Source organism: Arvicola amphibius, chromosome 3, assembly GCF_903992535.2.
Source record: "Arvicola amphibius chromosome 3, mArvAmp1.2, whole genome shotgun sequence".
Lineage (NCBI taxonomy): Eukaryota > Metazoa > Chordata > Mammalia > Rodentia > Cricetidae > Arvicola > Arvicola amphibius.
Genome location: NC_052049.1, coordinates 89,334,796 through 89,346,627, shown reverse-complemented (window position 1 = coordinate 89,346,627; position 11,832 = coordinate 89,334,796). Strand labels below are relative to the sequence as shown.

General features: G+C 50.9%; 1 protein-coding gene across 1 annotated transcript; it reads left to right on the top strand.

The window, feature by feature from the left end:
- Nucleotides 1–7,892: 7,892 nt before the first annotated feature.
- On the top strand, nucleotides 7,893–11,618 carry Eif3g (eukaryotic translation initiation factor 3 subunit G). The gene is made up of 11 exons (XM_038323178.1): nucleotides 7,893–7,989; nucleotides 8,107–8,153; nucleotides 8,285–8,368; nucleotides 8,476–8,564; nucleotides 8,674–8,733; nucleotides 9,795–9,899; nucleotides 9,994–10,183; nucleotides 10,728–10,835; nucleotides 10,965–11,101; nucleotides 11,199–11,305; nucleotides 11,527–11,618. Exons 1-11 carry the CDS (start codon nucleotides 7,970–7,972, stop codon nucleotides 11,540–11,542), a joined length of 963 nt encoding a protein of 320 aa, XP_038179106.1. The 5' UTR covers nucleotides 7,893–7,969; the 3' UTR covers nucleotides 11,543–11,618.
- The last annotated feature ends 214 nt before the right edge of the window (nucleotides 11,619–11,832 follow it).

Genomic DNA, 11,832 nt, shown 5'->3' with positions numbered 1-11,832 from the left:
CCTGTAGCCCTTCTCATCTGGCTCAAAGTCTGCGGAAACTCCAGGTCACTGGGCATACCCTTTTCTCTCTCCCTCCCTCTCTCCCTCTCTCCCTCTCTCCCTCTCTCCCTCTCTCCCTCTCTCCCTCTCTCCCTCCCTCCCTCCCTCCCTCCCTCCCTCTCTCTCTCTCTCTCTCTCTCTCTCTCTCTCTCTCTCTCTCTCTCTCTCTCTCTCTCTCTCTCTCTCTCTCTCTCTCTGTTTTTCGAGGCAGGGTTTCCCTGTGGTTTCTAGAGCCTGTCCTGGAACTAGCTCTCGTAGACCAGGCTGGCCTCGAACTCAGAGATCCGCCTGCCTCTGCATCCCGAGTGCTGGGATTAAAGGCGTGCACCACCACTGCCCAGCTGTTTCTTTCTTTTGATGTATTTTGTAACCATGTCTGACCACTATGTTCACTGTGTAGCTGTAGCTGTTTCCTATTAACAAGGTGACATCATGACCAAAGCCACTTACAGAACACTTAATTGGGGGCTTGTTTCCAGTTTCAGAGAGTCTGTGGTCATCATGGCATGGTGGCAGGCAAGCATGGTGCTGGAATGGTAGCTGAGAACTTAACATTTGATCCACAAGCAGGAGGCAGAGAGACACTGGACCTGGAGTGACATTTTGAAACATCAAAGCCCATCCCCACGACACACCTCCTCTGTGGGACAATGGTAGACTTGCCACTTGTATTGGTTTAATAAAACTCGATTGTCTAGGGGCTGGAGAGATGGCTCAGTGGTTAAGAGCGCTGCCTGCTCTTCCAAAGGTCCTGAGTTCAATTCCCAGCAACCACATGGTGGCTCACAACCATCTGTAATGGGGTCTGGTGCCCTCTTCTGGTCTGCAGGCACACGCACAGACAGAATATTGTATACATAATAAATAAATAAATATTTAAAAAAAAAAAACTCGATTGTCTAGTAGCCAGGCAGGAAGTATATGTGGGGTGACCAGAACAGGAGAATTCTGGGAAGAGGAAAGGAGGCTGTCTGCAGTCATCACCCAGGCGCAGAGGAAGCAAGATGAGAATGCCTCACTGAGAAAGGGTACCAAGCCATGAGGCGAACACAGACAAGAATTATGGGTTAATTTAAGATGTAAGAGATAGCTAGAAATATGCTTAAGCTACTGGCCAAACAGTATTACAATTAATATAGTTTTGTGTGATTATTTTGGGTCTGTGCGGCCAGGAACAAATGAGCAACCTCTGTCAACATACCTCCAATAAGCCTGCACTTTCTAATCCTTTCCAGACAGTTCCACCAGCTAAGGACCAAGCATTCAAATATATGAGCCCATTCTCATTCAAATCACTGAACCCTGGCTGGCCTGGAGCTCTGTATAAACCAGGTTGGCCGCAGAAGATCTGCCAGCCCCTGCCTCCCAAGCATAGCACTGTAGCTGACAGTTTTTAATTGCACTTTTGGGGGGTAGGGGTTGAAATGGCCCCATTATGTAGCCCTGGCTGGCCTGGAAACTCACTATATAGACCAGACTGGTCTTGAACTTAGATCTGTTTGCCTCTCCCCTCTAAAGGTGTGTGTTACCGTGCTCGACGTTGCAGCCTATTTAGTGTGCCAGCGTGTCCTTGTGTTCTCTGGTGCACATATAGACTTCAGAGGGCAAGCTGGGGGATTTCCTTCCACCACAAACGGGCATTGTGCTTAGTGGCAAGCTCTTACCGGCTGAGTCACCCTGACCGCTTGAGAATAGTCTTTATGAACCAGTGAACTCATCTTCGGCATTAGAGAAGTGCACGAGTTGCTTTGGAGTCCTTAAAGAGGAACAGCACCAAGCCCTTTCCTGACCCTGCCAATTGTCCCTAAGTATAACTTGTTTATCATACTTGTTGAGGAAACTTGTGTCCACTACCAAAACTACTGAACACAGAGGTGGAGGCTGGAGAGACGGCACAGGAGTTAAGAGTACTGTCTGCTCTTTTAAAAGGACACGTTTGCTTATCAGCACCCACAGGATGAATTACAGCTACCTGTAACTCTCGTCCCAGGGATCTGGCACCCTCTTCTGGGCTCTTTGGGTACAACACTAATGCATGTATACACTGAGGCAAAACACTGACGTACGGTCTCCTGCAGCCCAAACTGGCCTTGAACTTCTACCCCGCCTGTCTAGACCTCCTGGCTAACATAACCAGCGCGTCCTGCTACTGCACCCTAAGTTTGCTGATTCACACTTCCTTTTTTGGGGGTGGTCACTTGTAAAGGGGTAGGACACAATGGAGCAGTATTTCTTCCGGTGCAGCTCTGGATGGCCTGCTGTCCCCATTCTCTTTGGTTTGTACATGTATGATGTGTGTGCCTGCAGGTATGCACACCTGTGAGTGCATATGTGCAGGCCAGAAGAGGCCGGAAGTGTTCTCTGTCACTTGCCACGTTATTCCTCGAAACAGTCCCTCACTGAGCCCAGAGCTCACCGTGGTTTTGCTACACTGGCAGCCAGCAAGTCTTAGTGATCCTCCTATGCCTGCCCCCTGGTGCTGGGTTTGTAGGTCCAGGAGGCCATGACCAGACTTTTACATGGTGCTGGGGATCTGAACTGGGCTCCTCAAGTTTGCTCTTCAGCAATTTCATACATGTATAATGTGTTCTAGGTTACCTGCCTCCCATCCTTGTTACTACTCCCCCATTCTCCCGCCTACCGTCATGCCTTTCTGTTTTGTGACAGGTTTTAACCTGGGCCATCTCTATCACCACAGAGCAGGGACAATTCACTGGAGCCTAGTGGGCTCACCCTTGGGCACACAGCTCAAGTTGGTGACTTCTAGAATCCATATCTGCCAATAGTTCCGCGGGAAGGGCAGGGCTGCAGAGGAGCCCCATAGCTGACTGTGGCCAGGCCAGTCCTGTGCAGCTTAGTTGCCGAAGCTGCCGAGAGCTTGTCTGCATGTCTGCAATGCCTGTCTTATCCTGAAGACACACTGCAGCCTTCTGCTTGGCACACTCTTCCCTGCCCTCATTTCAGTGGCGTGAAAGCCTGGTTGTGGCTGAATCACCACTTGCTCTCAGAATCCTGAGCAGCCTCAATCTGCACCTGCCTCCCGCCACTGTCCAGGTCAGGTGCTCTTGAGGTCTCCTTTTTGTTTTCATGGGACAGGGTCTCACTTTGTAGCAAGTTCAAAGTGCCTTGAACATGAAGTGATCTTGCTTCTTTGACCCGAGTGTGGGATCATTGGTGTGAGCAATGGCCTGAGATAGTTTCTCACAGTGTTTTGAGACAGGTTTCATTTTGTAGCTCAGGCTAGCCTGGAGTTCATTTGTGTAATCCAGGATGATTGCAAGCTGGCATGATGCTTCTGCCTCAGACTCTCTTCTGGTGCTGAGGTTACAGGTATGAGTCACCATTCCTAGCTGCGTGTTTCTGTCTGTTCCAAAGGATTCATCTAGTGTATGGCAGAGGACTATGCAAAGCATTGCCAGCAGATGCAGCTTCTTTGCTTTGTTTTTGTTTTGGGGTGTTTGGGTTTTTTTGGTGGGTTTTTTTTTTTTTTTTTTTTTTTTTTTTTGGCTTTTGGTTTTTCGAGATAGGATTTCTCTGTAGCTTTGGAGGCTGTCCTGGAACTTGCTCTTTGCTCTGTAGACCAGGCTGGTCTCAAACTCACAGAGATCTGCCTGCCTCCGCCTCCTGAGTGCCGGGATTAAAGCATGCATCACCACCGTCCAGTGTAGCTGGTGGTGCTTAAGGCAAATACCTAGAAGTGGGTGGAATGCCACAGGATCCCAGACACCATCAAAACGCCTGTAAATGCCACAGAGTTATATTCTGCTTCTGAGATAAAGTCTCCTGTAGCCCAGGCTGTTATCAGACTCATTAGGTAGCTGAGGCTGGCCTTGAATTCCTGATCTTCCTGCCTTCACTTCAGGAGTGCCTATAGAAAAGTGTCCCCAGGCTAGAGAGGTGGCTCAGCGGTTGAGAGCCCTGGCTGCTCTCCCAGAGGACCTGAGTTCAACTCCCAGCACCTACATGGCAGCTCACATCTGCCTGTAACACCAGTTCCAGGAAATCTGACACCCTCATACTAAATGCACATAAAATAAAGTTAAATAAATATTTAAAAAAAAAGAAAAGTGTCCCCTCCCCCTGCCCTCGCCAGCTAAAGAGAGTGGTTCAAAAGGCAGCCAGGTGTGGAGTCAAAAAGCTCAAGCCTCGGCCAGGTGGTGGTGGCATACGCCTTTTTTTTAAAATTTATTTATTTGTTATGTATATACAATATCCTGTCTGTGTGTGTGTCTGCAGACCAGAAGAGGGCACCAGACCCCATTACAGATGGTTGTTAGCCACCATGTGGTTGCTGGGAATTGAACTCAGGGCCTTTGGAAGAGCAGGCAATGCTCTTAACCTCTGAGCCATCTCTCCGGCACTGGCATATGCCTTTAATCCCAGCACTTGGGAGGCAGAGGCAAGCAGATCTCTGTGAGTTCGAGGCCAGCCTGGTCTTCAAGAGCTAGTTCCAGGACAGGCTCTAGAAACTACAGGGAAACCCTGTCTCGAAAAACCAAAACAAAACAAAAAAACTGCAAAAAAAAAAAAAAAAAAAAAAAAAAGCTCAAGCCTCAAAGCTGCCTCCTCAAATATAAATCACAGGGCCAAGATGACGGTGAACTTCAGCCAGGGTGAAGGGAAAGGCCTTCAGCAATAGGAAAAAGATGGTATGAGGCCTTGAGGGTGGCTCAGTGGCTAAACACACTCGCAGCTAATCCTAATGGCCTGAGTTAGAGCTCTGGTATCCAGACGACGGAAGACGAGAACCCGCTCCTGAAAGACGTTTTCTGATCTCCACACAAGCGTACACAAGATAAACAAACAAAAAAGAAAAAAAAAACTTTAAGGGTAGGGTGTGGAAGACACCTTTAATCCTGCACTCAGAAGGCAGAGGAATATGGATCTCTATGAGTTCGAGACTAGCCTGGTCTACACAGTGATATCCTTTTTTTTTTTTTTTTTTTAAGGCTGAGCATGATGGTGCACGCCTTTAATCCCAGAACTCAGAACTCAGGGGACGGAAACAGGAGGATCTCTGTGAGTTGGAGGCCAGCCTGCTCTACAGAGCTAGTTCTGGGACAGCCAGGGCTACACAGAGAAACCCTCTCTCTCTCTCTCAAAACAAAACAAAAACAAAAACAAAAAACCAAAAAGCTAACCCAGCAAGGTGTGTGCCGCAAGGCCGTAAGCAGCAGCGCTCCGCATGGCCTCTGCTTCACTTCGCGTCACGAAGCCCCTGCCGTAAGTTCCGGCCTTGCCTCCCCTCGCTGAAGGACCACAAGCTGTAAGGTAAAATGAACATTTTCCTTCCTAAGTTGCTTTTGGTTATTGTGTTTATCATAGAAACCCCACTAAGACAGCTTTCCCATCATGCACTGGGCTCCATTCCTAGCCCTGAATAAACCAGTCGTGGTGCAGTTTGCCAGTCATCCCAGCCCTGGGGAGGTGGAGGCAGGAGGATCATAGCTTGATATCAACCTGGGCTATGCAAGACATTGCTCCCCAGAAAAAGAGCAAAACTATCTGTCGGTTTTTACTATATGGTGCAAGCCGCGTTTGCACGCTCACCGCTCCTGCCTTGGCCTCCTGAGTGCCCAGTGGCAAGTGTGTGCCCTGACGCCTCTCTGCACTGCCTTCTCACGTCCTAGGTTTGGATACAGTTTGCTCAGAAGTTAAGCTGCTAGTTGACTCCCAGGAGAAATCTTAGCAGTACCTTATGTTTGTACTCTTAAATTTACTGTTATTTTATGTGTGTGGCTGTTTTGCTGAACGTGTGTCAGGGCACCATATGCACGTCTGGTGCCTGTAGAGGCCAGGTGAGGTCACTGGAACTAGAACTATGACCAACCATTTGTGTGCTGGGAATAGGATCCAGGTGGGCAGGAAGAGCAGCCAACGACCTTAACCACTGCGTCAACTCTTTCCACTTAAATTTTGTTTTTAAATTTTTCCTATTTGTAGCTGGACAATGGTGGCACACACCTTTAATCTCAGCACTCAGGAGGCAGAGGCAGGCAGATCTCTGTGAGTTCTAGGCCAGCCTGGTCTACAGAGTGAGTTCCAGGACAGGCTCCAAAGCTACAGAGAAACCCTGTCTCGAAAAATCAAAAAAAGAAAAAAAAGATGACACCAATAAAGGAGCTGGAGAGATGGCTCAGAGGTTAAGAACATTGCCTGCTCTTCTAAAGGTCCTGAGTTCAATTCCCATCAACCACATGGTGGCTCACAACCATCTGTAATGAGGTCTGGTGCCCTCTTCTGGCCTGCAGGCATAGGTGCAGGCAGAAGAACACTGTATACATAATAAATTTTTTTTTTTTTTTTTTGGTTTTTCGAGACAGGGTTTCTCTGCAGCTTTTTTAGAGCCTGTCCTGGAACTAGCTCTTGTAGACCAGGCTGGCCTCGAACTCACAGAGATCCGCCTGCCTCTGCCTCCCGAGTGCTGGGATTAAAGGCGTGCGCCACCACCGTCTGGCAATAAATCTTTTTTTAAAAAAAGTTTTAAAAAGAAGATGACACTAGTGGAGCTCGCAAGATGTCTTTGCAGCTAAGGAGACTTGCCGCCAAGCCTGAAGACCTGGGCTTAATCCCAGGACCTACACAAGGGACAGAGAGATCCCCTGCAAATTGTCCTCTGACCTCCACATGTGTGCTGTGGCACAAGCATGTGTGTGGTGTCTTCAAACACACACACACACACAAAATTATATAATAAAACCTAGGATACTACTGAGAAAAGAAAGCAGAGTAGCCCAGGAGGCCAGAGAAAGGATGCCCTAGCACAGACAAAGAGGTTCGGTCTGAGCTTGATTTTCCCGAAGCAAAACCAAAATGTTGGTATCCTCCAAACAGTATGGAGCAAAAGCCTTCTTCTTTTTTTCTTTTTGTTTTTCCAGACAGGGTTTCTCTGTGCACATCTGTGTAACAGTCCTGGCTCTCCTGGAACTCATTCTATAGACCAGGCTGGCTCTGAACTCACAGAGATCTGCCTGCCTCTGCTTCCCTAGTGCTGGGATTAAAGGCCTGAGCCACCAATGTCTGGCAAGAGCCTTCTTGACACACAACCATAGTCCCATCTATTTGGGAATTACTCGCATTCCGGAGTTCAGAGGCAAGGCTGGGCAACAGAGCAAGACTCCAGGGTTTTAGTTTTAGAGACAGAGTCTCACGTAGAGAAGGCTAGTCTGGAATCCAAGAGGTGGCTGAGCCTGGCCTTGAACTCAGGATCTTCCCGCCTCCACCTCCCCTACTTTGTGGATTACCGGTGGCTGAAAACCCTAGTACTGGAGGAGGGAGAGAACCAACCAGCCTTGGATGTGTGGTAATTTCATTTTGGTATTTCCAGCACTTACCAGGGTGAGGTGGAAAGATTGCTAGGAGTTCCTGCCTGGCTGCAGTACACCAGGAGTTTGAGGCAAGCCTCGGGTTCAAGGTCAACCTGGGTGTAGTGCGCAGGCCTATAATTTCAGCCCTTTGGAGGTAGAGGCAGGAGATTGGCGGGAATTACTGGCTATCCTAGCTGTAGATTGAGACACTAACTTCTAGTCCCATCACCCAAAAAAAAGGATGAAAAAAATTTTAAGGCTGGGCGGTGGTGGCACACGCCTTTAATCCCAGCACTCGGGAGGCAGGGACAGGCGGATCTCTGTGAGTTCGAGACCAGCCTGGCCTACAAAAGCTAGTTCCAGGACAGGCTCCAAAGCTACAGAGAAACCCTGTCTCGAAAAACCAAAAAAAAAAAAAAAAAAAAAAAAGTTCTGGTTGCTCTCTCCTGGACCTCTTCCAGCTTTGTGAGCACGAGACGCGCGTGTCCACTTTGTCCACAGGGAGGCGCTGTGGCCACCGCGGTCTGGCCGCTCTAGGCTGCACCGGCGGCGCCGGAAGCTTCGTTCTCCCAGTGCTTCCGCTCTCTACCCGGGCTGGGAGCTGCGTGGAGCTAGACTTCGCGATGCCGACTGGCGATTTTGAGTGAGCATGGGGTGGTGCCGGGCTCTCCAGAGAGGCGGTGCGGGGGCAGCTCTGGGTGTATGGTGGTCTGGGCGGCGCGGGGACCGGGACCCGCTCACCGATCTCGTGTCCCCGCAGCTCGAAGCCCAGCTGGGCCGACCAGGTGGAAGAGGAAGGCGAGGACGGTGAGAGCTTGTGTGGGCCCCTTCCGCGCTCTGTCCCCGGAGTGGACAGAGTCTCCAAAGTCCCCCCACCTTGGCTTGAAAGTTTCAGCCCTGTGGCTCACTTTTCCTCCTCCCTGCATTCTCTCTGACAGACAAATGTGTCACCAGCGAGCTCCTGAAAGGAATCCCTCTGCCCACCGGTGACACCAGTCCAGAGCCTGAGTTACTGCCCGGAGGTGAGCGACATTCATCCCTGCCATCTCCCCCCCTCCCTTTCTACCCTCAAGCCTGTTTCCAGCCAGTCCCCAGTACCCAGGACTCAGTTTCTGCCATCGTCCCACAGACCCACTGCCACCTCCCAAGGAAGTCATCAACGGAAACATAAAGACGGTGACAGAGTACAAGATAGATGAAGATGGCAAGAAGTTCAAGGTGAGGTTCAGATGGCCATAGAGGGTCAGATAGGTCATGAGGGATGAGTGTTGGTTGGATGGCGAGGAAGGCCTTGAGATTCTGGAAGTGCTCCCCTTTCCGTTTTCAGATTGTCAGAACCTTCAGGATTGAGACCCGGAAGGCATCAAAGGCTGTGGCCAGGAGAAAGGTGAGACCCTCCTGTCTCATTTTGGTGTGTATGTGGGAGAGGTTCCCCAGGACTGACTTGAGGATTTGGGATGCCCTTTCTTGTTTATATAGAATTAGGTTTAGGGCCCAGGAGTAGATGAGGTTACTCCTTCCACCTCCCCTTCTCCCCCCCCCCCCCCCCCCCCCGTTTTTGTGTGCTCCTGTGTAGAGTGTCATGTTACTCCAGCTCATTCCTCCTGGTTTGTGATGGTCCTCTGTCATCAGGAACTAGATTATGCTAGCCGGCTTCTATCCGCAGGGATCCTGCCATCTCTGCCTCCTGTCTGGCCAGCACTGAGGTTAAAAGGACATGCCTCATTGGCCAGTTTTTCATTGTGATGCTTGGGAGTGGACTCCAAAGGGTACTTTCATTAGTTACTTGACTGAGACATAGCCAGCCCTTTTGGGTTTGTTGTTTTGTTTCTTGTTATTTTTGAGAGGCTCTTGTTAAACGTGTAGTTTTCAAATTCTGAATGCTTCTGCCTCAGCCTCCTGGGTCCTGACTTAGGTTCTTAGTCCTTTGTCCTGTCTACCTGAAGGAACAAGCAGGCTCCACTTAACCAAGGGGCAAGGGCTTCTGGAGGAAAGACAGCAACGCCCTGAGAGTAAGGCTCCATGCCAGGCATTTAGCATAGCTTGGCTTCCCGAGGTGTAGACCAGGCTAGGGAGGCAGGGAGCTTTGTGGTCCTTGTTTTACAGGAAGTGGGTGAGTCTCAGGTTTAGCTAGCTCAAGGTTCCTGTGATCTGTGTGACTCCTGGGCATCCTCCAGCTTCATCCCTGGGGGAGCTGGCCCATGGACCTGTCTGGAAACTGGCAGTGGACATTTGTGTGCCACTCCTCTCTGAATCTCCCTGCTGCCTCCTGGAGTGTTTGACTTGGGGTGACAGTTATGTGCTGCCATGCCTGGTTCAGGAAGTGGGAATTGTCACCGTTATCACAGTGTGGGATTCAAGGCCCTAACATGGTTGTCAGTCTGGGGTACACTGTGGAGTCCTGCCTTCCTTTGTTAGTAACTTCTCCCCACCCTTCTGTGAGCCCAGAACTGGAAGAAGTTTGGCAACTCGGAGTTTGACCCACCAGGGCCCAATGTGGCCACCACCACAGTCAGTGATGATGTCTCCATGACGTTTATCACTAGCAAAGAGGTGAGCAGGGTTGAAGCTGGAGACCCAGAAGTGCAGTGGGGGTGGGGTGGGCACAGAAGCCCCCTCTGAGCCACCCTTCCCTATTCCCCACCAGGACTTAAACTGCCAGGAGGAGGAAGACCCAATGAACAAGCTCAAGGGCCAGAAGATTGTGTCCTGCCGCATCTGCAAGGGTGACCACTGGACCACCCGCTGCCCTTACAAGGATACACTGGGGCCCATGCAGAAGGAGCTGGCTGAGCAGCTGGGCCTGTCCACTGGGGAGAAGGAGAAGCTGCCGGGAGGTGTGGACATAGGACACCTGGGAGGGGCTTCAGCTACTCCTGTGGTGTGCTGTTTTCTTTCTCTGGTCAGGTTTGAGCAGCCTGTGTCTGGGCGTCATAGACATCTCATTTGCTTGGGGCATGGTGGTTCCTATGTAGGTGTGGCTGGTGACTTACTCGAGTGCGTGTGTGTGTATAGGCAGTACCCATGTGCTGGGTTCACTATGGCTCTAGAGATTGAAATCTGATGTGTCTTGTGGTAGCTACCTCTGTGACTTGCATGGAGTCCTGTCTGTCTCCCATCAGAGCAGCTTGCAGTATGTGCTGCAAGGCTGGTGTTCTCCTGCTCGTGGGGCTCTGCAGTGCTGGGCTGTGGGTGCCAGGACCACGTCTGCCCTGCGGCTTGTTCACTTTACCCATGCAGTCAGCAGAGACTTTGAAGGCTGCTAGCTTCCTGGCTGCAACCTTTGGGTCACCAAAGGATGACTGGATGCTTTATAGTTGGTTCTGGGTGAATATATAGCTTGGTTCTGGGGTGAATGTGACTTTGTCCACTGCTTTCCAGAGCTGGAGCCTGTGCAGGCCGCACAGAACAAGACGGGGAAGTATGTGCCCCCAAGTCTCCGGGATGGGGCCAGTCGCCGTGGGGAGTCCATGCAGCCGAACCGCAGAGGTAAGAGGCTAGGAATAGCCTAGGTAGCAAGTAGACAACGAGACACCCTGTAATTATCCTGCCTTGTGGGCGTGGGGTCTATCTATGGCATGCTTCTCACTGCCACCTCACCCTGTCCTGCCCACAAAGCCGATGACAATGCCACCATCCGTGTTACTAACCTGTCTGAGGACACACGTGAGACTGACCTCCAGGAACTCTTCCGGCCTTTTGGCTCCATCTCTCGCATATACTTGGCCAAGGACAAGACCACTGGCCAGTCTAAGGTGGGTGGACTGGTCTGGGGAATGGGTGGCTGGACAGTAGGGGTCCTAGGACCCACTTCTTATCCTCCTCCCCCAACTCTCTGCCCCTGGCCCCCAGGGTTTTGCTTTTATCAGCTTTCACCGTCGGGAAGATGCTGCCCGCGCCATTGCAGGGGTGTCTGGCTTTGGCTACGACCACCTCATCCTCAATGTCGAATGGGCCAAGTAAGACATCCTCCCTGCCCCTCCCCGCTCCCACATCCTCATAGCCCACTATGGGTCCTGCACTAGTAATGTCTGAAGGAAGGTCTTTTATTGTGCTCTGGGAAAAAACTTTGCCAGACTTGATGCCACTGTTCCTAAGTGGGCAAGGCCTGGGCTTCCCTGGTGTATGAGTGTGAAGTCTCAGGTCCCCACCTGCATCCTTACCACCTCCTTCTTTCCAGGCCATCAACAAACTAGTAAGAGACCTGTTGCCTGCTGCTGTCGCCCGGACCCTCAGGGACAGGAAGCTTCCATTAAACAGACACCAAACACACTTATGTCTCGCTTGTTCTCATGGGTCTCCCATCGGGGGTGGAGCTGGTCCCTCCTTCAGGCTGTGATCTTGTAAAGGGATGGGAGGCAGCCTCCACTAGTGAGGAGGTAGTGGGGAACCCTTGGCACTTCAGGGATGTTGTCGCGACCATCTTCTGGCGAGGAGGCGTCAGTTAGATGGGTCGTGGGCTCAGCTGGCCTTGGGGAGTGGTTGT